Source organism: Aptenodytes forsteri, unplaced genomic scaffold (genome assembly GCF_000699145.1).
Source record: "Aptenodytes forsteri isolate BGI_AS27 unplaced genomic scaffold, ASM69914v1 Scaffold27, whole genome shotgun sequence".
Lineage (NCBI taxonomy): Eukaryota > Metazoa > Chordata > Aves > Sphenisciformes > Spheniscidae > Aptenodytes > Aptenodytes forsteri.
The window spans coordinates 1,525,786-1,552,206 of NW_008794407.1; the positions used below are offsets into that span (position 1 = coordinate 1,525,786).

At 38.7% G+C, this 26,421-nt stretch overlaps 1 protein-coding gene across 1 annotated transcript in view; it reads left to right on the plus strand.

Annotated features, from left to right (window-relative positions):
• Positions 1-26,421, plus strand: part of TRIO (trio Rho guanine nucleotide exchange factor) — a 186,127-nt gene that overhangs the window by 99,335 nt on the left and 60,371 nt on the right. The window contains 5 exon segments of the mRNA XM_019474271.1: positions 1,611-1,801; positions 5,114-5,215; positions 5,952-6,094; positions 6,717-6,816; positions 15,227-15,470. Coding sequence (XP_019329816.1) covers positions 1,611-1,801; positions 5,114-5,215; positions 5,952-6,094; positions 6,717-6,816; positions 15,227-15,470 — 780 coding nt within the window.

Below are 26,421 nucleotides of genomic sequence, written 5' to 3' on the forward strand. Positions count from 1 at the left end.
GCCTGTTCCATAACAGACTTCTGGTTGAAATGAAATGTCTATTCTGGCAGTAAAATGTCAGCATAAGCCAATTTAGCTTGAGCCTTAGCCAGAATAGCATAATCATGTTCATGGCAGACAGTGGAGGTTGGATGTAATTGTTTCTATGTGCTTAGAACAACTTTCTGCCAAAATCTGTTTTGTAATTGGCACGTTATCATGTATGATGGTGCCATCATACATTTAGTAATAAAGGTGTTTTTCTTTGGCATTTAAATTTTTTGAGATAAAAGCAGAGCCGCCTTACCTTGCAGCTGCTGAATAAAGACTTATAGGTGCTTTTAGTCAATATTCCTTTTCCTCATCTCTGCCTTCTAGTAGTAAAATGGAGCTTGTCATGGAATTTCCAGTATCATGCAAGTTACTATAAAACTCATCTTGGTTTGACATGTGATCCTTGATCATGTGAATGCTCAAAATCACCTTCCTTCCCTGATTTTAAACAATAGCAATGTTGGTCAGTTTGCAGGATCAGTTCCAAATGCTTTGTTCAGGAGATGGTGTTAGTATAAATGCTGACCAGCATTGGTAATAATCTTTTAACACTGGGAGTGTGACTCTGGAGAATATCCTAATCTTTTACATAAGTTGGTTTTATAACAAATCATGTGTGTATCATTGAGTCATCCCATGTTAGACAAAAAATAATGAGTGAGCACATTTCCTCTTTATGTCTCTGGAGGATTTTGAATGAACATCCTGATGCAGCTTGCCTCTGATGCTCTCCATACTGTTGCCCTGTTTAGAACAGTGAGAACTGTTGTTTTCTTGAGAAGGATGGTGCTCTTCTGTTCAGAGAATATTGGCAAGCAGTATGTATTTAAAATGCAGTTTAATACCACTCAGAAGAGTACGGTAGACTAATTTCTGTTATCCTGCAACTCTAAAGCTGTGTATTAAACTGGGAGAACACTGTACCACTATAATGGAAGTAAAATTGTTGATATTCTCAGTCTTCATCTTTACATTATGTCTCAAGGTAAGTAATCAGCTGCTTATTTCTTTATTGTGGATCAGTGTTGGAGTGACTCAATGGCAGGCTGATCACATGGCAACAGCTCCAGGCTGCCATCTTTTTTCATCCTCTATTGGAACATGTTTGCGTGCTCATTGCATACGTGGTAGGGAGAGTGTACCACCAGAAAAGGTGGCACTTGGGAGCTTGCCGAAGTCAGAACAACCTGATGTGCTCTCTGTGTCCTTGCAGGTTGCTCACTTTCTACAGTCGTAGAAAGCTTATAAGGGAAATAATTTTCATCACGGAAGAGGTTACCGGAAGCTGACATAGAGAGATCTGATATTTGTTGGTGAAATACTGCCAGAAGAGTTGATAAACTTCTTAACAGTTGGATCTCTAAACTTAGACATAGACTTGAGCTACAGTTACATGTAGAATATTACAATGTTGAAATCAAGTCTTGCTTTTAGTATTGCTTCCTTGGAATCCCATCTTTTGCAAGCTGTATTTGGAAAAAAAAAATCGGCTCGCTTAATAAACAGAAGCTGTGCTTTTTAATTTCCTCACATTATCAACTTTTCATGGTGAACCTTTCCTCTCCCTGGGTTTTTAGGCTTTGATGAAAATATAGAATCTCAGGGAGAGCTCATCCTTCAAGAATCCTTCCAAGTGTGGGACCCCAAAACTCTAATTCGAAAGGGAAGAGAGAGGCACCTTTTCCTTTTTGAGATGTCCTTGGTTTTCAGTAAAGAAGTAAAGGACTCCAGTGGAAGGAGCAAGTACATTTACAAGAGTAAACTGTTCGTAAGTATGGGAGAACAAGTGTTCATATTTAGAAAACTGTCTAGATTAGACTGTGACTAAGCTCAGATGATTTAAATGTGCCTGAAGAACTTGAACAACTATTATAGTGCACTGAAAGAACAGCCTTGGAATGCGTAGACTGAATCTTATAAGGTTGCTGCTTTGTCATGCTTCTGAGGAGAAAGAGTAGGCTGAAAGCAACTACTGAAGGCTACATGTCAATCTTGGTGTGTCAGGACAAAGGAAAATCAAGACTGGGCTGGACTGATTTTGTGTTAATTGTGTGTGTGATTGCTGGTTCTTTAAGGCTCGTTTGTATAAAGCAGAAGGATAGAAGGAGTTGACAAGCTGCCTTCATCTTGCTTGTTTACTATTGCTGTTGTAGTAATATCCATGTTAAGGATTCATTTTGGTGGATATTCTACACATCCTGATCTGGAAAGGCAAGAACTCCACTTGTTATAGAAAAGTTCATTCCAGAATGTCTACTGGGACTAGTAGTCTTACAATAATATTTTGTAAATAAAATGATAGCTTTTATGGTCTACTGAAAGGATGTAAAGATGGAAATGTTTTTCTCCCCATTTAAAAAAAAAAAAAAATCCGCTCTTTCTTTCCTTGTTTGTAGCATGTATGCTTTACAAAATGTGACCCTGGAATTCATATGCTTCCCTTCCTGTCTCATTGGATGGCTTGGGTGAGAGCAGTATTCACACTCCATAAATTTAGGTAGCCAAGTGAGAAGACAGTCTCCCATGGCTTGCTCTGCATCTGTTGGAGGCAAGATTAGCTTGTCTTCTAGACAGTTTAGAACAAGTACTTGAAATTACTTCTCAGAATCACGCTCTAAAAGACATTATTCTTCTGGTGATCCTATTGGGATATATGACTAAGCCTAGATGGTATAAATACTGAGCCTTTTCTCCCTGCTTCAGCTCCTTTTCCTTCGTTCTTTTCCCCCTTCCCACCTCTGTGTCCAGACTGGTAAAGCAGGTTGGTTCAAAAAAACTTTTTTTTTCCTATCTTACTTTGCATATTCTGTCACTTCATTTCCAACACTTGGTCTCCTTCCTGATATGAGGTAGCTAGCAGGTAACACAGCTGCAGCTGTTTTGTTGATCACACCTTTCTTTGGTGCTCTCAAGAACTTGAAATACAAAAAACTTCTGGTGTACTGGAGGGTAACATCAGCTGCCAAGGCATTACATGGTAGGGGTGACAGAGCTGAAAAATGGGTCCTGTAAGCTTGTTGTGTCAGTTCCTCTGGCAAGAATTTAGTAATAGCCTTGGGTCCTAGGGAAGTTGCTGGAAATCATTGTGCCTCATGTTTAAAATATAAGCCTATCTTTTTGTCTTCATATTCTACTTGGCAAAATATCCTGTAGTGCAGCTTACTATTATAGCAATTCTTAAGTCTGATCTGTAGAAAAGGCATTCATACAGATGTTGAAAGTATGCGTGTTGATTTGAGCTAAAGATCCTTTTTGCACATTATCCTGTCTCCTGCCTCTGGAAGGTGGTGTTACAAAAGTGAGGTCCTTCACTTTACTTCGGGCATGATGACCATCATGGTTTCTCCAGCACAGGATACTCAATGGCATGACTTGTATTAGTGGAAGAATGTGTTAATGAACTCCTTTGGCAAGAGATAAAGTGTCCAAAAGCAAATGCCTAAGGAGGGCTATGGGAACAAGGCAAGCAGGTGTTACTTTGCCAGAATACTCTCCCAGTGACCAGTAACTGGAAGTTCAGGGGCTTCCTCACCTGAATGTGGTTTCTATGCATTCAGTAACCTGCAATGGATTTCTCTTCCATGAGCTGGTCCTTGGACCTCATGCAGACTTTTAGCATTTACAGTGTCCTTTGGCAAAGAGTTGAATTGCTCAACTACATATTGGGCACAGGCCAACCTCCATGTGTTGGGTTTTGAACCTGACTCCCTCCCACTAGTTTCACTTGATGCCTACCAGTATTGAAAGGGACAGTGAACAACGTATGTTGGCTTTGCCACTCCTTACTGTACAGACCTCTACTCCATTGCCCCTCAGTTGCCCCTTGTAAAATTAATAATATTCACAAGTGTATCAAGACTTCTAAATTTACTAGGCTTTAAAAAATAAACAACATTAAAAACTGTACTATCTTGCCCATTCAGACTTTATATTGGGCAGTGCAGTAGGGTATATTTTCTTTGAGTTACATAATGTAATGTTGGATTAAGTATTTTATGAGCTTTTTAACACATATAGGAGTTGTTGGTGAGTCAAGTTTAAAACGCATCACAGACTTTTAAGTATTTCAGTGAAGAAGAGTCCATTTTACAAAAAAAGATGACAAAGCTGAAAGGGTGGATGTGTTGGGTTGGGGGTTTTTTTAGGGGGGAAAAAAACCCAAAAGAAAACAAGTTGGCATCCAAGTGAGACAAGAAAAAATTACCTCTACTCAGGTACTGTGTATCCAACATCTCTTGTAATAAGCTGTGTATGTGCTAGTGGTGATGCATATGAGGGGAAAAATACAGCTTCTAATAATGCAAGAATGCTTAGCAGCTGTCTTTTGGAGTGAGGGTTGTTCTGGTTTGAGCTATATTTCTTAGTTTGTCATTTTTTTTTTGAGCAGAGCCTATATGAATTGTTTAACTGGAAGCCAGTTCACATGATTGAGATGTTGTTCCAGTTGGAAAGTGAAAACATTTTGGATGATAATTAGCTATTAAGGTCCGACATTAGAACATTAACAATCAGTCTTTGGGAATGTAGTTGTCCCACAAAATTCTCCAGGGAAACTGCATTTCTGAATTATTTCATCTGTTTCAGAGGGAAGGAAACACACTAGGAAAGGCTCTTGGCAGAAAAGAGATCACAGTTTTAGAAGGTATCAAGAGAATTCTTAAGCATATCTTATCCGAGAGAAGACATAAAAATCAATACGTAATGAGTGTTCCCTGATGGAAACCAACAAGGAGAGAAGCCAACACTTATTTTTTACCAAGCACCTTTTTTTAGAGTTACGAGGCTTTTATTGTCAAGTCAAAAATGTAAAATAAGCAATTTGGTATTTCAGATTATAAATGCTATTGTTTATTGTTACTTTACAGGAAAAAATGTTTAGCTTGAAGTTCTTCCTTTTTTGAAGAAACCCCACCACTGCCACCAAAATAAAGGTTTCTTTCTATCACATGAGTTAGACTTAAGCTTCTGAAAGTAAAAAAGCTCTTTAAATAGCAGAGCTCAATTATTTAGAATATCAGCATCCCTTTGTGGCTTCTGAGAAAAAAATGCAGTGTCATCCTAACATTTTTCTTGATTCCAGACTTCTGAACTGGGTGTCACAGAACATGTAGAAGGAGATCCCTGCAAGTTTGCTCTATGGGCTGGAAGGACACCAACTTCAGACAACAAAATTGTTCTCAAGGTAATTTTAGCAGACATGCTTGTACAGTCTATACTCAGTCTTGTAGTTGTTGTTCATACTTGTTGGGAAGGCAACAAGTGATGACTTTTCCTGCTTTGAGAGGGACAGCTGCTGACAGATAATTTTCCTTTGTGTATAAAGGATGTGATGTATACCTAATTCACATGGCTTGACAGCAGAGGGGAATCTGTGTGGTCTACTGAAGGATCAAACAAACTTGCTTTCACAAACAGGAGTAGGAAGAGGTTTGATCCCATGGACTTCTATAGCTTGAAGACTTCAGCCACTAGCTGACTGCAACTGATATGCCACAGACAAATCATGGCATAGCATCACAGAATAGTTTGGGTTGGAAGGGACCTTGAAAGGTCATCTAGTCCAAATACCAATGTTCAAGGTGTTATTACTGTAATTCTTTAAGTAAGTCAATCCACCCTGTCTCGCATGAGATGCATGCAGGGTTTTAGCCTTCAAGTTATGAAAGAGGAATCCGAATCTAAAATAAAATGTTTTTAAAAGAACAATATTAATAATGTTGAGAAGTGTAAAGTAGTGTTGGTGATTCAAAATGAAGACAATTAGCTTGAATTTCCTTTTCTCTGTTCCAGTTTTTAAAAATGATTCACAAAGTCATTCTTTATGCCTTCCTCTTCATGTTTATTAGCTGACTGTATTTGTGGATCTTCTCAGCTATAGTACTCCATTGTCGGGGTTTTGTTTCTTTTGCATACCAAAGGCATCCAGTATAGAGAACAAACAGGACTGGATCAAACACATCCGGGAAGTGATACAAGAAAGGACCATTCATCTGAAAGGAGCATTGAAAGAGCCAATTCACATCCCCAAAACCGCACCAACAACAAAACAAAAAGGAAGAAGGTAAGTAGTATTTAAAATAATCAGAGATCTCTAAGTACACAGTAGCACTCTTTCCTCTGTAGTGTTGAATTTCTAATGACTTTCAGTGAATCAGGCAAAACCAAGAGTCACTGTGGCCAGCTTTATCTTACAATTAATTTCCAGTTTCCTGCAATGCTGAATTTGTTGAGATTTCTGCTCTGAACAGTCCCTGACTTGTGTACATTCAGCCATTACAGAAGGGATTTGGAACTATAGTACAGGATAGCTGTACATTTTTAGATTTTTTACAATTCTGCATGTGTTATTCAGGTCCTTGGTTTCCTTTCACGGAGCTTAAAATGTGTGACTGAGTAGCCTGCTTGCTAGCTTTGGCTAAGTGGTTGTGCAAGTTTCTTGCCATAGTTCTGGCTGGTTGGTTGTTGCCTTAGTTCTACATGATGTAAACCTTGAGCAAATGAATCTGTTCTCTTAAAGTGTGGAACAAAGTATTAAGTGCTGAATATTTGATTTTTGCATCAGTTAGTTTGACTGGGGTCCATTGCCACACTGTCTAGGTGCCCCTTCTTTAGAGTTGCAATTAGGGAACTAACATGTTACAAACACAGTGCTAATATTGTAATGAAAACTGAATTATTTGCAGAGACGGCGAGGACCTGGACAGTCAGGGAGATGGTAGCAGCCAACCTGATACTATTTCAATTGCCTCACGAACCTCACAGAACACGCTAGACAGTGATAAGGTAAGTTTCTCAGGTGTTGCTCTGTTCTGAGAGCAAAGTACTCATCTCTTAGTGTGAGATAGCGCCCAAGATTAGTCCTTACTACCTTCAGAGAGGAGGTGTGGAAATACTCAATCTCTTAAAAATAGCTGTATGCAATAGAGAAAATATCTTGATACCTTGGGGGGAGCAGGGGTGGTTGTTTAAATCTAATCGGTCATGAAGGAATTATGTTTGTTCCAAACTGAAACCATTTTGGTCCCCTCTCTTCTGCAGATTGTTCAAAGCTTTGACCCAGTTTAAAAAGAAAGTTTTATTTTCTATAAAACTTGATACTCATGCACAGAATTTTTCTTGATATCGGTCTCAGCCTTTCTGAAAGCATGCCGTCTGCTTTTTGAATTAGCTTGAGGTTGGTGGTTGCCACGCAGTTACTTTTGTGAAGGAAAAACACTATCCGATGTTCATGGGTTAGAGAGTAAGAGTGTTCCCTTTCTGCATGAAAGCTGATGGAAACCACCATATTAAAGAGAAGTAACCCACAACACTATCATGTGATACTAGTGCTAGTGTTTCCTTTCCTCCATCTCTGCCTATGGATTCTGGCTGGGTTATCCCATAAGGATAACATAGCCAGAGTTTCTCATGGGTGGAAGAAAGATAGGCATCAAAAGAGTAAAAATTCTTACATGAAACATGCGTCTGTTACTTTGGAATTGAAAGAAGATTTCTGGCAAGCAAGAAGTGTTAGGAGCTTGGAGGGAGGTAGAGATGGATAATAGAAGTTTGTCAAACAGAAGAATGAGTTAAAACATAGAAGCAGTGTAGCAAATTACTTCAAAACGCGGTTAGGGATTTCTGGCCTGTTACCTCATTGGGTAAAATTGTTCTGATGAGCCACTCAAACTACGCAGGTAAATAATCAGTATATTACAGGGCAGCTAAGTGAATAGGTTCTCAGAGTAATATTTTGACCATTCCCATCGTCATCTAAAAGAGAGTTAGTTTTCTGTATTTTTACATGTCACTTAAACACTATGGTTTTAATTTTTCCATGTAAAGAAGAGGAAGACAGAAGAAGGGAAGTATAAGGTGCTTAGGGTTGCTCTTGTATTTGTCAAAAATAGCCTGTTTTGACTTTGTGCATTTGTACTGAAGTTGGTCTGTATTTTTGGTGGTGGTTTCTTCTAAGGATATCTGTGGGGAAAAATTGGTTGGTTAGAGCAAAAAAAGTGTCTTTTGATGGCTGACTCTTGTTTTGCTATTTTATTCTTTGCATTCTTCCTTAGCTATTTAGTGATTTACAAAAAAAGTGTTGTGTATACTAGCAAACAGTTTAGTTCATTTTTTATGTGTTCTTAAGAGTTTGGGTAATCTGTCACACCCAAAAGACATGCTCTCTCTGATTTCCCTGATTGTTGGCTGAGACGTCAAGCTGTGTGCACGCAGCCTGGCTGGATTGTGCTTCACTTCAAATGGAGGTGATGCAATCCATTGCTGCTATGCACAACCATTGCCTCTCTTTAGTTGTTTGTGATGTACTATTTACTGGTGAATAGCACAGATGGTCTCCTGTTGCCCCTCCTGTAATACTTCATGTATCATGTGAGAATTGCTAAGCAAGTTGGCCAAGTGAAATGCCCTCAGGATTGTCTTCCAATCTGACATGAGGAGGAGTCTTACCAACAACCTGTTCAACAGGAGTTATAAGTTAAAAGAAAGAGGAATGGAGAACACTTTTAAATATTTTCCTGACAAATTAAGTTTTAAGGTTGGTTAGTGAGCGTAGTGTTGTTTTTAAAGCAGTTTTCAGTTCTCACATTAGTGTATAAATTTTTTGTTAGACTTTTCTTTGACAAGAAAAACAAACTGAAAACTGGGAGACTCCCTGAAGTTACTTGTGCTATGTATTGTATGTCCAAGGAAGAAATTGACTGTTTGTGCACTTTTTAAAAGTGTGTGAATTAGCAGAATAGCTTTTTTTAATGTTTGTGTTACATGTTTTGATTTGTCAAATACATTAAGAAGTGAAAAATTTTAATCTGTTTATAAATACAAAATAAAAATGATTAAGGAACAGTAACAGGCAGAAGACCAGTGAAATCTTAACACTCTTGCTGAATCTGAAGTAATCTCTCACTTTGTATCTTGAAAATTCATTAGCTGCCGTCCATTTGGGGTTTAAAATTGACTCTGTTTTCTCAGCCTAGAAGCTTGAAGTATGTATGAATGTCTTACAGAGATGGAGTGAAACAGGTTTAGGGATTTTAGGTGCTGTTGATGTGGTTAGCCAGATGGAGCAGTGGAACTCCTCAGTCGAATATGAAGCATGTCCCAAACTGAGCTGTAATTCCAAATTGAGAAACATTAAAAATATCAAGTAATTTAAAATAGTGTTAATTAAGTGGTAAAAATGTTTAGCACTGTATTACTTATTATGCTGTTGCTGAACATTTTTCTGTTCATGTGTATCCACTATTGTGATTAAGAAAAGACAACAAATAGCAAACATATCATACTAATCAACAGCCAAGTAAAACCATTCTTTTATTTTCTCCATTAATATATTCAGACAGTTGATTCTTTTAAAATAAATGTTTTGGTTAGAAGTGCTAAGCTGTTATACAGGGAGAATATCAGGAATGAAATCCTTTATCCACAACTCAATACTCTTTCTGACCTCCTCAGAGGTATACTTTGAAAGAGCTAAAAATCCTTAGCCTTGATAGTAAGTGGTTGAGTATTGTCCAGATGAGCTTCTTTCCTTGCATCCTGTTTTATGACATAATTGGAAATGCCTTAACAACAGAGAATAACTTAATGATTAGCTTTTTTCTTCTCCACCCTGGCTTTTTGCGCTAGAATTGTAACTTTTGATTGTTGGCTCCACTGTTGCATGTTGCTTTTTAGTAATGACCGGGATGATCCAATAGATGGTATGTTTATAAAGCAGACATCCTTCCCGGCTTCATGTCATCTGAAAACTATATTGGAAAGCGGAATTAGAATTCAGAATCGTCTTGGCAAATGGAATAAATTAATTGGCAAAATACCATGCAATTTAATAGGAACACGTTTGAGCTAATGTGAATAGGTGGAGATAGTTAACTACTAATGGAAACAGTGAGAATATTGAACAGTTTTTGAGAAGATGATCTAGAAGCTATAGAGGTTCACAAGCTGTTTATTATTTTAGCAGTGTGATGCAATTATGAAGGGAGGGGAAGCAGCCCTGTGTTGGCTTGTAGAAATAGGATGCTGAGCTGCAGGACACAAAGTCCTCATGCTTTACTCAGCACTCGTAAGGCCTCTATCAGATACCGCATCCAGTTTTGAGTACAGAATTTTAGCAAATTAGTGGGCCATTGGAAGAGTTCCAGGGGCAAGAAGAAAAAAGACTGATTAGACGTCTACCAAACATAACTTAGAAGGCAAGATAAAGAGTTGGGACTAATGAGTCTAAAGAAAAAGGCAGGAGGAAGAGCTTCAGGTCTTCAAGTATGTAAAAAAGCTACTACGCAGAGTTACGGACCAGTCTTTTACGCATATTTTCAGTGGATGGGATGAGATCAAAGGACTTATCTTTAATAAAAGATTGCGATCTTTTTTTTTTTTTTTTTTATGGGTATGAAAATGTGAAGCCCTAGAGCAGAGCAGTTGTGAAGGCTGGGGAATCTCCATAACTGGAGATGTTTGAGAACAGTTTGGATAAATGTTAAACATGATTCACATAGATGTAGTTGATCATGCTCTAGAGGAAGAGAAAGAAGTGGACTAGGTAACTTAAGATCCCTTTCCAGCCTGTTTTTAATATCATGGGGTGTATCTTCATATTGCAAGACATGCTAAATACATCCATAGCACTGACCCATCCTGAAGTATTGGAAGGTATAATGGAGTCCAGAGTGAAATACAAAATTTTTTGAGAGGGAGATTTCTACTCCGTCAAAGCATCTCAGTTTTCTGAATGAGTGCTCTTACTGTACCCTTCTTAGTAAATATTTCGCTCTTCACCTTTCATAGCATTCCTTCCATTCACCTTCTGTAGCTGTGTAGCCAGCGTTTTAGGTGGCTAACGAATAAAAGAGATGACACTTGGCCCATTCATTCCACCTTTCAACAGTTCCTAGCCTCAGAGCTTGATCTGATTTTAATGTCTTTTGAACTCGATCCAATGCATAGGAAATGAAACGGTGAGGCTGAAGGAAACAATGTAGGTCTGATAGGTCTTTTCATGCTTGTATTAAGTGAGCTGGTAGAAACGTGAAATAATCCAAACTATTTTGGTAGCTGAGAAGATGAGAGGCTTTTAGAAGAAGAGCTGTCACAGGGTGTTATCCTAAATAGTAGGAATCATGCTAGCTGCTCTGGGTGGTCAGTGGAGCAGTATTTCATTTTTAACAAATTCTCTTTTGTGCCCAGCTGGTAACACTTTGTACTGCTGTCTATGTGAAGTTGTATTTCATTCTCATGCTTCTTTAAGCTTGTGTGTAGTAGTTTGGAAAATAGAAAAAAGGACTGAAGCAGCAGGAGACAACCAAGTATTTAGTTCTGCCAGCTGAGACCGCAGAAGAGAAAAGGCTCCCAATAGTAAAAAAAATGCCAGTAAAAAACCAGACATGGCTCTGAGTATACGCCTTTTTTTCAGAGTCAGAAACCAAGTCTGGGCAGCTACCTGGTCAAAGCAAAATACTCTTTATTTGAGACAGAACTTTTGTGTGTCCCCCATTTCTTTCCTCCCACAGTGCACTTGTTTCCGTTTTAAAAGGGGATTAAAGATTTTCATGCTTGAAATAATTGAGAAATCTTATTAGCTGCTCTCTTTCCCTTCTCCTCAATGTAAAATTACCATGGGACAGTAAATTTAATTTGCAGTCCTGAGAGGAGGTTATATGGCCGTTGTATGTGTCAAAACTCTTGTCATAGAACAGTGGTGATCTTCCCAGATACTGGTGGCAGATGAACTCTTGGTGTGGCGTCTCTGACTTCAGCAAACCTACACTAAGAGTGTATTCAGCCAGTTAGTGTGTTACGGTTTTATTTTTTTTCTCTCTACAAGCGACAGTGATTAAAAGGCCCCAGAGAGATGAACATAGATGGTTAACATTGATTTCAGCAACAGCAAGACACTATGTCCCATGATAAGCTGTTTAATTAAACCTTGTGCCTTTTTTAATCTGCAGTTCTATTTCTGTCTGGCTTTTGTTTCTCATCTCGTCTCTGTCTCTCCAGTTACCATGTTTCAGACATAGCCTCATTTATTTTTATCATGCATGATTAATTCAGTTTACATAAAGGGTTTCTTGAGAAGGATGGATAAAGCATATAAAGCCCTTGTTCAGCCTAAACTTGGATTTAGATGGTTTGTAACTCTTTTCTCTTCAGTGCAAGTCAGTCTCCCGGTTCTGCTTCGCCTCTTGCTCTTCCCTCCAGCTAGCCTAGAGAGCCTTGCCAAAGCTGTCCAAGAACAGCTGTTGAGCAGTGCGCTTAATCACAGCCACTCCTTGCTGTCCAACTGCATTTAATCAGTGCGAAAGATGAAACTGCTTTCAGAAAGTGTGTTATGGAGAGAAAACGAGCAACGAAACAAAGAGGAAAGCAGCATTTCCTAACCATAACTCTAACTGTTGCGGGGAGAAAGAAGGGTGGTTATCCCAAAGGAGGGGACAACTGGTAAATGCTTTTTTGGTCAGTTCTCCATGATGATATAGATGTGTGCTGGGTAGAGAACATCATTGGTTTTGGTGTGTTAGGCAGCAGTGGAGAAGTCCTGCACTAAGTTGCATCTAACAGCATTAGTGCGTGTTTGAGGATGGTGTAAAACTAACAAGTGCATGCGGAAAGTGTCTTACACACTGTACTGAAGTGTGATTGAATATTGAATTTCAGTGGAATACTGATCAGCTAGGACATCTGATTCCCACACAGTCTGAAAGACTGGGATTTTTTTGTACTTTAATAGTTTCTGACATAGCCACTGACAGCCTTTGTTTGCTTTTTCCTTTAGCTTAATACTATATAAAATACTTAGTGGACATAAAATCTGAGATTTTTTTTTTTTTTTTTTTTTTTTTTTTTTTTTTTTTTTTTTTTTTTTTTTTTTTTTTTTTTTTTTTTTTTTTTTTTTTTTTTTTTTTTTTTTTTTTTTTTTTTTTTTTTTTTTTTTTTTTTTTTTTTTTTTTTTTTTTTTTTTTTTTTTTTTTTTTTTTTTTTTTTTTTTTTTTTTTTTTTTTTTTTTTTTTTAATTAGGGGAAGGAGAAGAAATATCATCTATATTAAAGCCAAAAACGTGGCCGTTGCACCGGTCACAAAGTATATTTTAATCTCTATTTGTAGGAAGTGAAGGGTCAGGAAAGCAAGCAGAGCACCAAAGCTATGCTCCTGTAGGTATTTAGGAGAAAATACAAAGACTAGATGCAGTTTCTGGAAAGCGTCAACTTGTTACTGTCTCGATGCTTGCACTGACTGGGGATGGATATGGACTGTCCTGAGAAAAATTTGGTCTGCATTGGACACCTTGTGAAGTCATACTTAATCAGCTTTTTTGTTAGTCCCCATCAGGCATACAGATGGTTTCAATTGTTTCTGAGTTTGTCTGAAGAAGGCTGTAACATAAATCAATACCAGAAAACAAGGGAAAGCTCTTTACTTTTTCCCCTTTGGCATAGTTTTGCATGGACTGAAAACTAATATAGTATGGAGAAAGAGCGTAAGGGAACAGGAAACTTTTTAATGAAGGAGGAGGTAGCATGTTTTGAAGAGGTAACCCCCCCCTGTAATTTGGGTATTGGGGCTGTCTGGAAAGATGTAGTAGAAGCAATGTGATTAATTTTTAGCCTGGATCTAAATGGGTGCAACCTGATTTATCTTCCTTTAGCACTAGATGTATGAGGCTTTTCTGCCCTTCTTGGCCCCTGCATCCCCCCAAGAAAACTTTTTTCTTCTTTGTGTGCACACACAAGCAAGGGTAGCCGGTGAGATTAGCAGGCAGAGACCATGGGAAAGCTCTGGAGTTACTGCAGACCATCTGCTAGGAGTTATGTCCTGTCATTTGTTGCAGGCTTGAGGAAGAGAAGGTTGGAAATAACCTTTGAGTGTTTTGCTGGTTTTGTCATTTGCTCTAAAATTCTTGCTTGATAACAGTGTTATCCTAGAAAAGTTTCTATCTGGTGCTTCAGTTCCAGGCTTGTAATGAAAACTAATAAATAAGTATCAATGCAGTCTCTTATCTCCTTTTCCTAAAGCTCATGGGATGTAGCTGGCAGCCATATAAGAGCCTAAACGTAGTAGTCAAAAATAACGTGGCAGGAACCGTGCAGTATGTTGGTGTAGCACGTGCTTCTGTATTTGCTGTAGTTGGAACTCTCACAGGATATTTGTCCTTTTTTGTCAGCATAGAGCATTGCAGGATTACCTTGCTACGTTGAAGGAGTTTACCGGCTTGGTCCAAAATTACTGAATTCACTGAAGTTGCCTACCAGCTGGGATCTGATATGAATGTTGCACTGAAGCAGCCTGAGCTATAGAAATATTCACACACAAAAAGCTGAAGTAGCCTGGAACACCATTGCTGTATGGAAGAAGGAATTCCCAGGCTGCTTGCTTAAGTTGGATGGGTGCTCTGGCGCTGAGCAATCTTGAGAACTTTGCAAAGTTCTGATAATAGTTTTCATTTCACATCAAAGCAGATGAAACGATCAAAGAGAGGAAACTTAAGCTTAGGCAAAGTAATTCTAATGAAGTGTTTTGAAGCGGGAGAGGAAAACCCTGAGCTTGCATGCTTTTAATTCAAGTTTGTGCAGTTTTATTTGGGGAATCAGCAAAAATATGAAAGTTGTAAGCCCGTTTGGATTTTTTATCAAATAGTTAAGTATTTGGGAAACTTATGTGAAGAACTTTATGCTGATTTTTATAATTATGTATGGTGTATCCTGGATGATTTTGTGACCTGTGTATGTAGGGAGTAAACTGTGAGTGGGGTGGGAATGAGGCAGTAAGCTCATTCAAAAAAGGTCCCTCTTTCTGCCTTGAATTTGGAAGATAACAAAGGTCATGAGTGACTGTATTTAGTAATATCTGGCTTTTTGTTGCCAATTATCACCCATAAAATATATTCTGAAGTGACTGCTACTTCAGCTTTCGGGGTAAGGAGCAGTCTAGCAAGAAAAACCGCTTAAATCCTCCGCCCAGCACTGTCACAACCGGTGTGCTTTGAACATAGGCAGAGACAAGCAGAGTTAAAAATCTGTTCTAAAACGCCAGAACTGCCTGATTTTGAAATGATCTCTTCTTGACGTGGAAAGTCCCAGAAGCTTGCTATCTCATCCAAAATACGAATCCTGCCAGGAATCCTAAATAGGTAACGGTGCATGACGGATGGTTTGATAACGAGCATTCATCTGGCTTCTCCTTCTTGTTTTTCCCCTCACAGTTGTCTGGTGGGTGCGAGCTGACGGTGGTAATCCACGACTTCACCGCCTGCAACAGTAATGAGCTGACAATCCGCCGTGGGCAAACGGTGGAGGTCCTGGAGAGGCCCCATGACAAGCCTGACTGGTGTCTGGTTCGAACCACAGATCGGTCCCCAGCTGCAGAAGGCCTGGTCCCCTGCGGGTCTCTCTGCATTGCTCACTCTCGCAGTAGTATGGAGATGGAGGGGATTTTTAACCACAAAGGTAAGAAATGATGGAAACGAAGTCTCGTCGTCAGCAGCGCTAGTTTTGGGTAATGGGGGGTACTGTGCAAACAGGCACTTCAGTGTTCTTGTGCTGTTTTGGTTTCTAGTTTTTAATTAGATAAAACACAATGCTTTTAGCAACCTGCAGCCACACTGTCTATTCCAAAATAAGCGGTGAGCAATTCTCAGCGTTAAGTGAAAATGTGGCTGAAGACAGGGAAGAGCTTTAAGCAAATTATGTCTTGGTGAACGGAGTTATGTATCATGTTAGATCGAGCTGCAATGATAGGAAAATCTATACCTGTCGTGTGCTGAAAGGGGGGAGGGAAGAGAATCTCCAGCATGCAATATTAGTGGCTCCTGAGAAACCCTGCAGTAAGAAATCATGACAACTTCAGGCTCAGCGGTGGAAAAGGTAAATACATGCATTCGTATGCCCTGGCACAGGAACTGGCTATTTGGACTTCTGTATTTTACTTAACTGAGTTTTCCAGAGTAGCAGTGGCACATTCATCCCTTTTTCCCAGAGCAGCTCTGAATCTTACTTTGTTTGTTCAGATGCATGAAAGAATGTCCCCCTGAAGGGTGCAACAAAAAACTGATAAGTTTTTGAAAGTTTTTAAGGCTTTTGTGTGCTGCAGTCCTTTGGCTTCATAAGCTCCCCAGGCTCACAAGAGTAGTTTGTTATTAGAGAAAATGCTTGCTTGCTTCATTTGAAACTACTTGAGTTTGCAGCCTGTGAACAGAAAGCAATGTGAGTTAAAAAAAAAACCACCAGAAAAACAGTTCATTAGAAGGTGTTTCATCACATGCTGGGGGAAAAGATGCATTTCAAAAAGTTTGTCATTGCAAGTAACAAGATTAGCAGGAAAGTGGTGTTGGGGAAAACTTGTTTACCAAAACACAGATTTCTGAGTTTGGAGAGTTTTTCATAAATATAACCACAAATTTTTCAATTATCCTGTCCATGCCAGCTATCACATTACCATTTTTCCCAGTTTTTTTCAGACACTGTATAAATGTGCTTGGTTAAAAGGGGGGAGAGTTTGCATTTCTTACATTAGGAGCGTGCACAGCAGGAACTTCCTGAATGCAGGGCGATTGGGAGGGGAAGTCTGAAGGATTGAGCTGTATAGTTGGAATACTTTTTCATCCTCTTGTGTCCTATAACAATTTGGATAGAAAAAGTTTGCAGTTGTTCTGATGATAAAATTGGAAAATGTAGTTAAGTATCACTGAAACATTTCTTCCTTTGTCTAGGGGGTGAAATCATGGAAATGTCAACAGGATTTTTTTTTTTTAACAACACTCACAGGATTGATAAATCCAATTTCCTTTGGAGCTAGGGGACTTCACCTTTGAATGCAGAGAATTTTATTAGGAGTGGCAGATTGTACTGGGCAATATATGTTATATGAAGAACACTGAGCCTGTCAGACTCCTCAGGGAGAGGCAGAGCTGTTTTTTGTCTTTAAGAGGTTACTTTTATTAATCAAACCAGTAGACATAACCTGATTGCTTTTTTTCCTTTAATGTTTTTTGGGGGAAAATGGGGCAGAGCATTGTAAAGTTACTTTAGTTTCTGTTCGATATGTTGCTTTGAGATAAAAAGCTTTAATTAATTATATTAATCATGGAGGCTGAAGAAGAGGAGAAGGCCGTTCCTAGAATGAGCATGATTTGCAGGGTTGAATGCAGCCTTAGGAGTGACTTCTGTCCCTGCCTCTGTCACAGCCTTCCTGTGGGATGTTACGGCATGCCATCTAAACCCCAGCTGATAAGAAGCAGCTGCTAATTGTTTATTCCCACATTACTGGGTGTCAGGCTTTAGGAGCTGGATGTTTGATTTGTAACGTTTCCCGTGCATGTGACTGTGACTAAAGTCAGTGTGAACTGTCTGGAACATGCAAACTATTATATAATTTAAGTTATCTGGGGAGGAAAAAAAAAAGCAAAAAACCAAGCAACTTTAGACTGAGTACTTGAAACCACTGGATACATTTTACTTTGGTCTCTACCTCAACTTTCTATTGCTTGAAAGAGGTTGGTATCATTCATTTCACAGAGGGTTTACAAAAATTAAGCAAAATTAGTGGAGTGCTTTGATTTTATTTTTCCCTTCATAGTGAAAAGTACCTCAGACAATCCCACAAAGCAATTATTCATTCTCAAGTGCTGCATTTGATTAAAGATCTTTAAATAAGGCATTGGGGAATATGCTAATCAGAAGAATGGAAAAACAATTAGATGGTATTCTCAAAATTGTTCATTGTGGGCATTGATTGAGGTATGAATTCCTAAAAAACAAAACAGAAAACACAACCCCCATAACAAAGAGCAAGTGAATGACTTACATAATTTAAGGCAGTCCATGTACCTGGGTGGACAACTCTTGAATTGTATTTCCTAGATTTGTAGTGCTTGATTCTGCAACTTCAGTCTTTTTCATACAGATTTTTTTTTCTTCTTTTTTTGACCGTAATTCAGTAAAACTTTCAGAGTTTTTGAATGATTCAACAAATTAGGATATTGCCCTCTGGAGTTTTTAGGTCTGAAAATACATGTGATACGTCAGGCTCGCAGTGTGAGCATCAGGTCTGAGTAATTCTGTACAGTTCATAGGCTAAGCCACATGCAGTAGACATGAGTCTGGAATTTGTGCATGTCTGGCATCGCAAGCTGTTGTGAGAGGCTTGGGGGGAGAGAGGTTTTATGTAATTCCAAAGGAAAAAGGGAGGTGATCGCCATCAGAAGTGGTGGGGGTAGCTGCTTGGATGTTGAGTGCTATACAAATGGCTTGTTGAAGCAAAAAGTTTTGCACTCCTTTCAGTATCTATGGACCCTACAATTTTGATCTTTTCAACAGTGTTTATCAATACCATTTGCCAAGTAAACAAGTTGGAAAGCCACGGCGTATCAGACGTGAAGTGAGCTTCAAAGTTTTGAAATGGCAAGCCTCTTCTAATTTACAGCTGGTTCTTAAGTTGTGTAAAACCACATTTCATCACTGAGTACAGAAATGTTGGGTGGTATTTAGTGCCTTAAATAATCTGAAATGATTATCCAAAGTACGGTAACATGAAAGATTATTAAAGCAAAAAGTATGTTCAGTGAAGCCTAGTTCTGACAGCTGATCTTGGTCATTCCTTGTCGGTCCACGTATTATCTGTCAACCATGAAAGGTAACATTGTTTTATTCTCATTAGAAGACGGCCCCAAAAATGACCCCCATCACTTGCCTACAAGTGTAGGTGTTACTTGTCCTCTAAGAATGTGTATTATTTTAAATATCTAATCAGTATCGATGGGTAAAAAAAAAAAATGCATTTACAGTATCTTCAATCTTTGAAATTTTATAGTAGTTAAGATAACAAACATTTTGTTAAGAGTATGGGGAAAGCATTACATAGAAAAAAGACCTTTGCTAGGTGGATAGTCATTTAGGGGGAGGGTTGATTGCAGGTTCCAGACCTCTTGCTTGCTCTGCTGGATAGCAAATCTATTTTTGTAAGTTATTTGGGTCACTTAATCAATTTGACATGCAGTTTACAGATGAGTACATTTTAAAAAAATCTAAATGCCTTTTATAATGGGGAAAAAAGACAAACAAGTGGGTAGTGAAGAGGTTGAATAACAGTTGGTGCACTCTACAAAAAAATAAATTACTAGCTTTGGAAGAACATGTTTTTCACAAGTAATACATAGGCAACAATTTTTTTTGCAGTGATTCCCCCCATGTTATTGGGCATGGGGGAGAAAGACTATTCCTGTTGTTTTATTTGGTGCTTCTCTTTTTTTAACAAGGGTTTCTTTTCATTCTGTGGTACATCCTTTTTATATGTGCAGTTCTCTTTCCTTTGTTTGCAGGGCATTTATACAGCCACAGAGCTTTGGGTAAAAGGCAGGGGACAGGATTCAGTATAACGAAATTGAACTTGTAAGCTCAGGAAAATAGGCAGGTATTTAAAATTGTTTGTGAATCTCCTGCCTGTTTAGATCACAAGTTCACTGTCTTTTCCAACTTTATGAGTACTTCTGAAGTCTGAAGAATTTGCTACAGTCCATCGTATCCCTTCTGTAGAAGTTTCTGTTTGGAGAACTACAAAGGCTACAACAAGCTTTTGCTCATGAGGCTTACATTTCCATGTCATCTTTATAAGTTACGGGGTTTTTTGGGACCACGTCTAACTGCCAATTCATGTTACTATCTGTTTTGTTCAAAACTTGGCCACAGAGATCTTTTTGTTTACCTGGAGGTACAATGTCTGCCTGTTTTATACGTTCTTATAATCCAGGTATCTGTATAGGTTTGTTCAGATCTGAAAGGTAGGTGATGTCTTAGTAACACGGTGACATACCATGCACCACTGCAATACTGAATACTGGCTTTTGATATTACTCTCAGGATACTGTCCTGACTGGTGCCGTAAACAGAAAAATGTTATTTCAGCAGTCTTTTTTATTCCAACTGTAGTATCTCTCAAAGAATCTACCATAATAAGGAGGATTGAACAGCTGATGCTTTCCAAGACAAAGTTTGACAAATTTGTTTAAAGAGCTGTGTAGTAAGGCCTTTTCTACACCTGCAAGGTGGGAAGGAATGACGCAGGGCAGATGTTGGAGGTGTCAGAGCTCTTCTTGAATTGGTACGGGGACCTCCTATTCAGGAATTAAGAAAAAGAAAAATTGCACAGGTGATCTAGAGATATTTCCCCGGAAAAGAGAGATATTTTATAGTTGGGGCCACAGAACAGGATAACACAGTGTCTTGAATTTGTTACATTAAGTAAGCTTGCTCTTGCACAACTGGAGACCTTCTATTCAGAATATTAATTTTAGATGAAAGGGGAAGGGGAGAGAGTAAAGGTAAAACATCTCGCGTATGATCGAGAGCTTGGAAAATTATGATTGAGAAATGGAGTGTTTCCATGTTGAGTCCAAATACTGTTATGTAGGAAGAGGAAGCTCTGGGTAGCGGCAGCAGCAGACTTTGATCAAGTAACATGGGAATCCAGTTTGAAAAATTGAAGAAGGGCTCCCTGTTTGTAATGGAAAAAATTGGGCAGGAATTGTTTGCTTGCAAGCAGAGGGAGGCTGTAGAAGGGGAGGATTTGCTGTTCTGAGACTGCAAGCAAGCAAAGCGTGGGCCATATGTAAGGAAAAAGGATCCCCACCCATGGCTCAGAGCCAAAGCGCTGCCTGTGAGACTGGCTGACAGCATTTGCAGCTGCAGGAAATGAAAGTTACAGCCCAGGCCAGCAGGGAAAGTAACTCCTAGCAATGAGTAGGTACGGTTACTTGGTTTGCCTTGGGGCCATGTGGCGAAAGGTGGGGACTGTAGTTTCCAGGGCATCATACAGAAAGGGATCTGCTTCTGCTACACAGCTGGATGCGATCACATGCAGAAAGTGATATCGAGGAATATGTTGTAGTTGTACAAGACACTAAATGTTAATCTAAAAATTCTGTTTCTTGATGAATCAATTACCTCCTCATAAAATTTCCAAATAACAGGCTGTCCATCCAGATAACCAGCTAATAGAAAGCCTTATGAGGAGCTCACGGGTGGCAAAGCCGAGCACTCAGTTGGATTTCACACTCCATGCATCTAAATTAGCAAAAAATTGTAAACGCCATGCTGCAGTGTCAGTTCAACTTATTTATCAGGCAGACTTGAGCTTGAATAAGAGATGCAGGCATTTCAATAGCTAAAGTTCAACTTCACAGTTATCAGTTGTTTTGAAAGCTTAATAAATCATAAATTTCCATGTAATCACAAATATTTTGCCAAAAAGCATTACTAGTCTAATAGCAGCAAAGAGTTTCAATTTAGGTTTTGTCTGTGTGTGTGTGGTTTTTCAAACATGTTCTCATGCTTTAGTCCAGGTAAATAAAATAGCTGCAGTATAAAGTAAAACAAGAATTCTCTATCCTGACTTTCCCACCTTGTGGTTTTAGTTGAGTTTGCAGTTAAAAACGTGGTTTGAGCATGAGTAAACTTAAATAAAATGTCAGCAATTGACTGTGGTCCATTAGATCATAATCTTTGCATTGAGCTTTATAGCCAAACTATATCAGATGGTCAGAGTTAATAGGTAAATTCTAATTCAGCCTTGAATAAACAGTAAAGTCCGTATGAATTGCTTCCTTGGCATTGTGCAGTCCTAAACTAGATAAGGAGATTCAATGAATCTCACAATTTGAATTTCTAGAAGAGTTCTCTCTAAATTGAGTTTATATTTGCTCTGAAACATCATAGGATTGATTTCTGCATAAACCTGCCTTTAACTCCTGCACTATTCTTTTATCGTAACCCAGCCCAGGAAGACCTGTCAGATATATCTTTATTTCCCATGCTGACTCTATTTTTGGGCATAAGTATGTGGTTAATTTGTCTCTGGAATTTTTGTACACAGGTAAGGAAAGCTTTTTGCCCTGCTTGGGAGCTCAGCATTACAGCTGAGAAAAAGAAGAAATTTTATAATACTGGCTTGAATGTACTTTTGGTCCCAGACAGCTGCCAAATATATTTCTCTTGATATATCATAGATGGAAAGGAAATCAGTGTGTAAAAAGTGCCTGCTTCAGAACAGATGTATTTGCACAGCTGATGGTCGGGAGGTAGAAGGTGGATATAAACCAGCAATTCTGATGGCTTTAGATTTCCCAAGAGAGTTGTTATTTTGCTTGCAATTAGCCTTTCTCTGACAGCAGGTTCTTTTTCTAACCAAGGTTTTGAGGCAGAACAGAGTGCAAACTAAAATCATATCCTGCAAATGTTGTTCGTATGTTGCAATTGAAGAAAAACATCCTGGAGTGGTGTTTATTTTCCTTAACTGTCCCTCTTCAGGTGCAACAAACTGTGGAAAAAGTTGCTTCAGTGTTGAGAATTACTTCTTGAGGGTGTCTTTGTTACCCATATTTTGCTTTGGATTAAGTAAATCTTTAGAGCTGGTGCTCTGAAGAGCACCTGAGAGCAACCCAAAGAATTTCTCTTCCATTTCAATGAGTAAGTAGCTTGGCAGGGTGGTGAGGGACAGGGAGAGTGGGGCTAGGGACACCTATTTGGACAGGAGAGCGCTCCTAGAGACGTGGAGTTGTCACAGCTGTGTGCTAACTGCCTTGTTCATGACAGACGACAAGGAGCTACTGGTGTATATTTTTCTGCAGCTGGGGTTGCTGTTCATTTCCAAGGACCATCTGGGTAATTTTACCTGATGCATTTTCCTTCTGTCACAGAACTGCGTAATATTGACAGTGTCCATAAGGTCTTCTGTTCTTTTTCCAGCTCTCTAGTTTTCTGGCATTTTTGCTGCTGTGGCTTATATTCTTAAACGTGGTATTGGGAGGAGTATTTATCTGTAAAGGCTATCTTAGGTAAGCTTGTTATCAAGTTGTCCTTGATGACCAGAATCCTGTAGTCATTTTCCCTGTGGTCATAAACCAGCTGTGTCCAACCCACTGTATGTTAATCATTTACGATGCAACAGAAATAGTCCCAGCTACAAGACTGCTCATGAGCACTAGTTATTCTTGTTGCACCGTGCTGGGTGTGATCATAGCCATATTAGGTATATATTCATTTGTTAATGTAAGCTTTAAAGTATTACTGATATGGAGATTCCTTAAACACAGAGTCTAGGGAAATCTAGTTGCATGTAAGAACCTGCAAATATGCTTGACGGAAGGAAAGCTGCTAGGGAAGCCACCTGCAAAGAGGAACTAGTAAAGCTGAATGGTCATCTGTTGCTTTCTACAGAAAAGCTTAAGGGGTCTGGAAATAAATGGGGTCGTCAAGGTCTAAGTTCAAGCTGTTGCTCTTCTCCTTATTAATATGAGGAGAGGATACTTAGGAATTTGTAGTGATGAAAAAGATCCTGAAAGAGAATGAGAAAGAAAGCAGGCTTCACTAGCAAAAAAGTATATCAAGTGGAAGGTTTTTTTAAAAAACAAAAAAGCAAAAGACTGAAGACTGGTTGAGTGAGTGGATTGCTTTAGGCAATATTAAACAGAAAAGCTTGATTGGTGAAAACCACCAAATTGTTAACCACAAATATTAAAATTTTTATGTCAGTAGCTAATCTTTTTAAAGAGTTTATTTATCGTGGCCGGACTTGGTTGTTGGTCCATCCTACTGTGTTTTGTGCTAACTTTTCTCATTGTCTCAGAGGTAACAAAATACATGCACTCTAATTGCTGGTTGATTTAGTAGAATAGGCTTAGGTGTGTTTATCCTTTCATCCTAAAGATGTGGCAGGACTAAATGCAGTCGTACCAGAATCAGTTTGGAAACCACTGACTCAGAGCTCTGGTTATAGCCCCAGAGTAACATCTAAAGAAAAGGTGCTTAAAGCAGATCGTACCTTGGAGGTACGTGCTGTGTTCTCTTTGTATCCTGGTTGCTTGCTTGAGTGAAAGCCCAGGCTATGGGATCCAGTGCTCACACACATCATCTTCATAAGACTATGCTGAGATTGCAGTCCTCAGAACTGGAGTAAATTAGTAGTAGTAGTAGTATTTTGCAATCTCCAAGTTTGTGGAATAATAAGGCCTTACTCTATTACTGAAGTTGTAGGCGTGATGACGAGCATTTACATTTCTGTAGTGATTTTCATTTGAGAATAAGTATTTTATCTATTTTGACAGTCTCATCTTTCACGTAGAAGCATTTTATTATTTTTATAAAGCAAAATACCATTCTAAATTGCAGAAGGAGATAGCACTGTTTTGTCAGATTGTGAGGTTTTGAAAGACAGTATTACCTTTTGGAAAAATTTAAGTTCTTAGGAATACTAACCTCATATTTTTGTCAGCAAGAGGCATGCGTATTAGGATATAGAGTCTGTTTAGGTCTTCTTGTGTGCTTCAGGAAGTTAACTTTATTACCAATCTAAAACTTCTACCGTGACGGCATGCTTCGTTCAGGAGGAACTAACTGGGAAAAGAGAATGTGCAAAAATTTTGTGGCAATTAAAAAAATTTTCTTGCACCTAAATTTTAATTGCTGTCCTAAAGGAGCATCATTGTCTTAAGTGAGTGTAGTTGCTTTCTGATCTATCTAAAGCATAGAATTAGATTGGCTATTCCATAACTGCATTTTCACAATTCTAGTAAGTGGTGATGATGTAATTTGTAGAAAGTGTACCTTTTTCAATTTTGTGAACTGTGCGACCGTGTTCGGTTTTTGGTTCAGAGCTAACTTTCTTTTAAATGGAAGTAAAACATGTACTGTGTAACCCAAACAGAAGTGTCTTATCTTTTTCAGGACTGAATTATTCTACGTCTAAAATTCAGAGTAGATATAAAAAATGTTAATAACAATGCAGAAACACTCACCTTTGCAGAGTTTTTTGGCAGTACACGTTTTTTAATATTTCTGTGTTTTAACATCTGATAGGCAATGTAGAATAATAAACCCCTGTCTCGTGGATTTTTTGCTCCTTTCTTTCTCTCCTGCCTATGGCAAAGCTAGCCTCCAAATATACTTAAATCTATTTAGTAACAAATACGTGTTTATAATTTACAAAAACGCAGCATGTGAAATCCAGGCTGAGAGAGAGAGAGAAAATGCCCATTTCTGATTTTGCTCTCCTGTTAGATGTAGTGCAGAGGAATTGTGGAGGTTGCTTCATTTTGCTGAAGTGTCTTTTAATATAATAAAGGAAGCTGTGAAAGTATGTAAGGTTTCTGTGTTAAATGCTAATGTTTGAAATCCAGACAGGTGCTTTCGCTACCCATGTGCATTTCCTGCTTCCAGAAGCAGCAGGGTGTTGGGTCATGGCTGGGCTCCACCTGCCATACCTAGCCGTGCTGTGCGACTTAACCTGGTCCACTACATGGGCATGACTTCTGCTAGGCGGTACTAAGCAGAGACAAAAGGAGGAGAGGTCATGATGAAAACCCTTTCTAACTAACCAAAATGCATTTGTACAATTTGATCTTAGCAGAAGGGGAATAAGAAAAGTGTTTTGGTCAGTAATGCCAACCAGCAGGTAGCCCACACAGCTTGCAGAAGCAATTCCTCCGGATCCGAATGTATGGAACTTCAGCATCAGTATTTCTTACAAGGGAGTACGTGTCCATTTATTTTATTTTCAATGACCTAGTTTGGTTACTAGAACTGTTCATTTTCCTTTTAAGTGACTTAAAAGAAATGAATTTTAAATCGAGAACATAATATTCTGAACACTTCTGACGAATATATTCTTACCCTTTCCTTTTGTCTTTGACTGCATGCATTTCCAGTTAAGATAATTAGCTAAGAGATTTATGTTAAAAAGAATCCCAGCTCCTGTAGGTGCGGTTACAACTGGTTTGGAAAATTAAACCTTGTTTTGACCAGATTTTTTTTTCATGCCAACAGGCTGATTCCTTTTTTCCTTGGAGTGGGAAGGGAAGAGAAAGGGTGTTTTAAATATGGTTGAGGAGACTAGCTGAGAAAATTCAAATGAAGAAAAAAAAGGATGATGAAGGGTAACTTGGATAATAAAATTAATGTCACCAATGCATAGCTCTTCAATATGTCTCATTAGGACAGCGAGTATTCATCGCTTGGAACACTTTTTGTGTTTTCTCCAATATAGAGGCGAGGCATGGCATATTTCTTCTCCCCTCCCACCCCTCGCTAAGTAGTGAATGTATGTGGAGCAACATTCCTTACTCTCATCCAAAAGATTTTGTTTGTATTATCTGAAGCTGGTTTGTTGTGGTTTTGCTGACAGTGGCTGGGATCCTTCAAGCTGATTTGGCATGCTGCAGTGGTGACTGTGTTGAGGAGTCAGAATTTTCCCAAAGCTTTTCCAGATAAACAGAAGACCAGGGACACTGAACATCTCATCATTTCTTTGAAAGGCCTCTTCATTCTTGGGAGTGGTATACAGGCTCCAATTCCTTGGCTAGAGCACAGAACAGAATTAAAAGCTCAAGAAAATAATAGCCAAATTATTAAG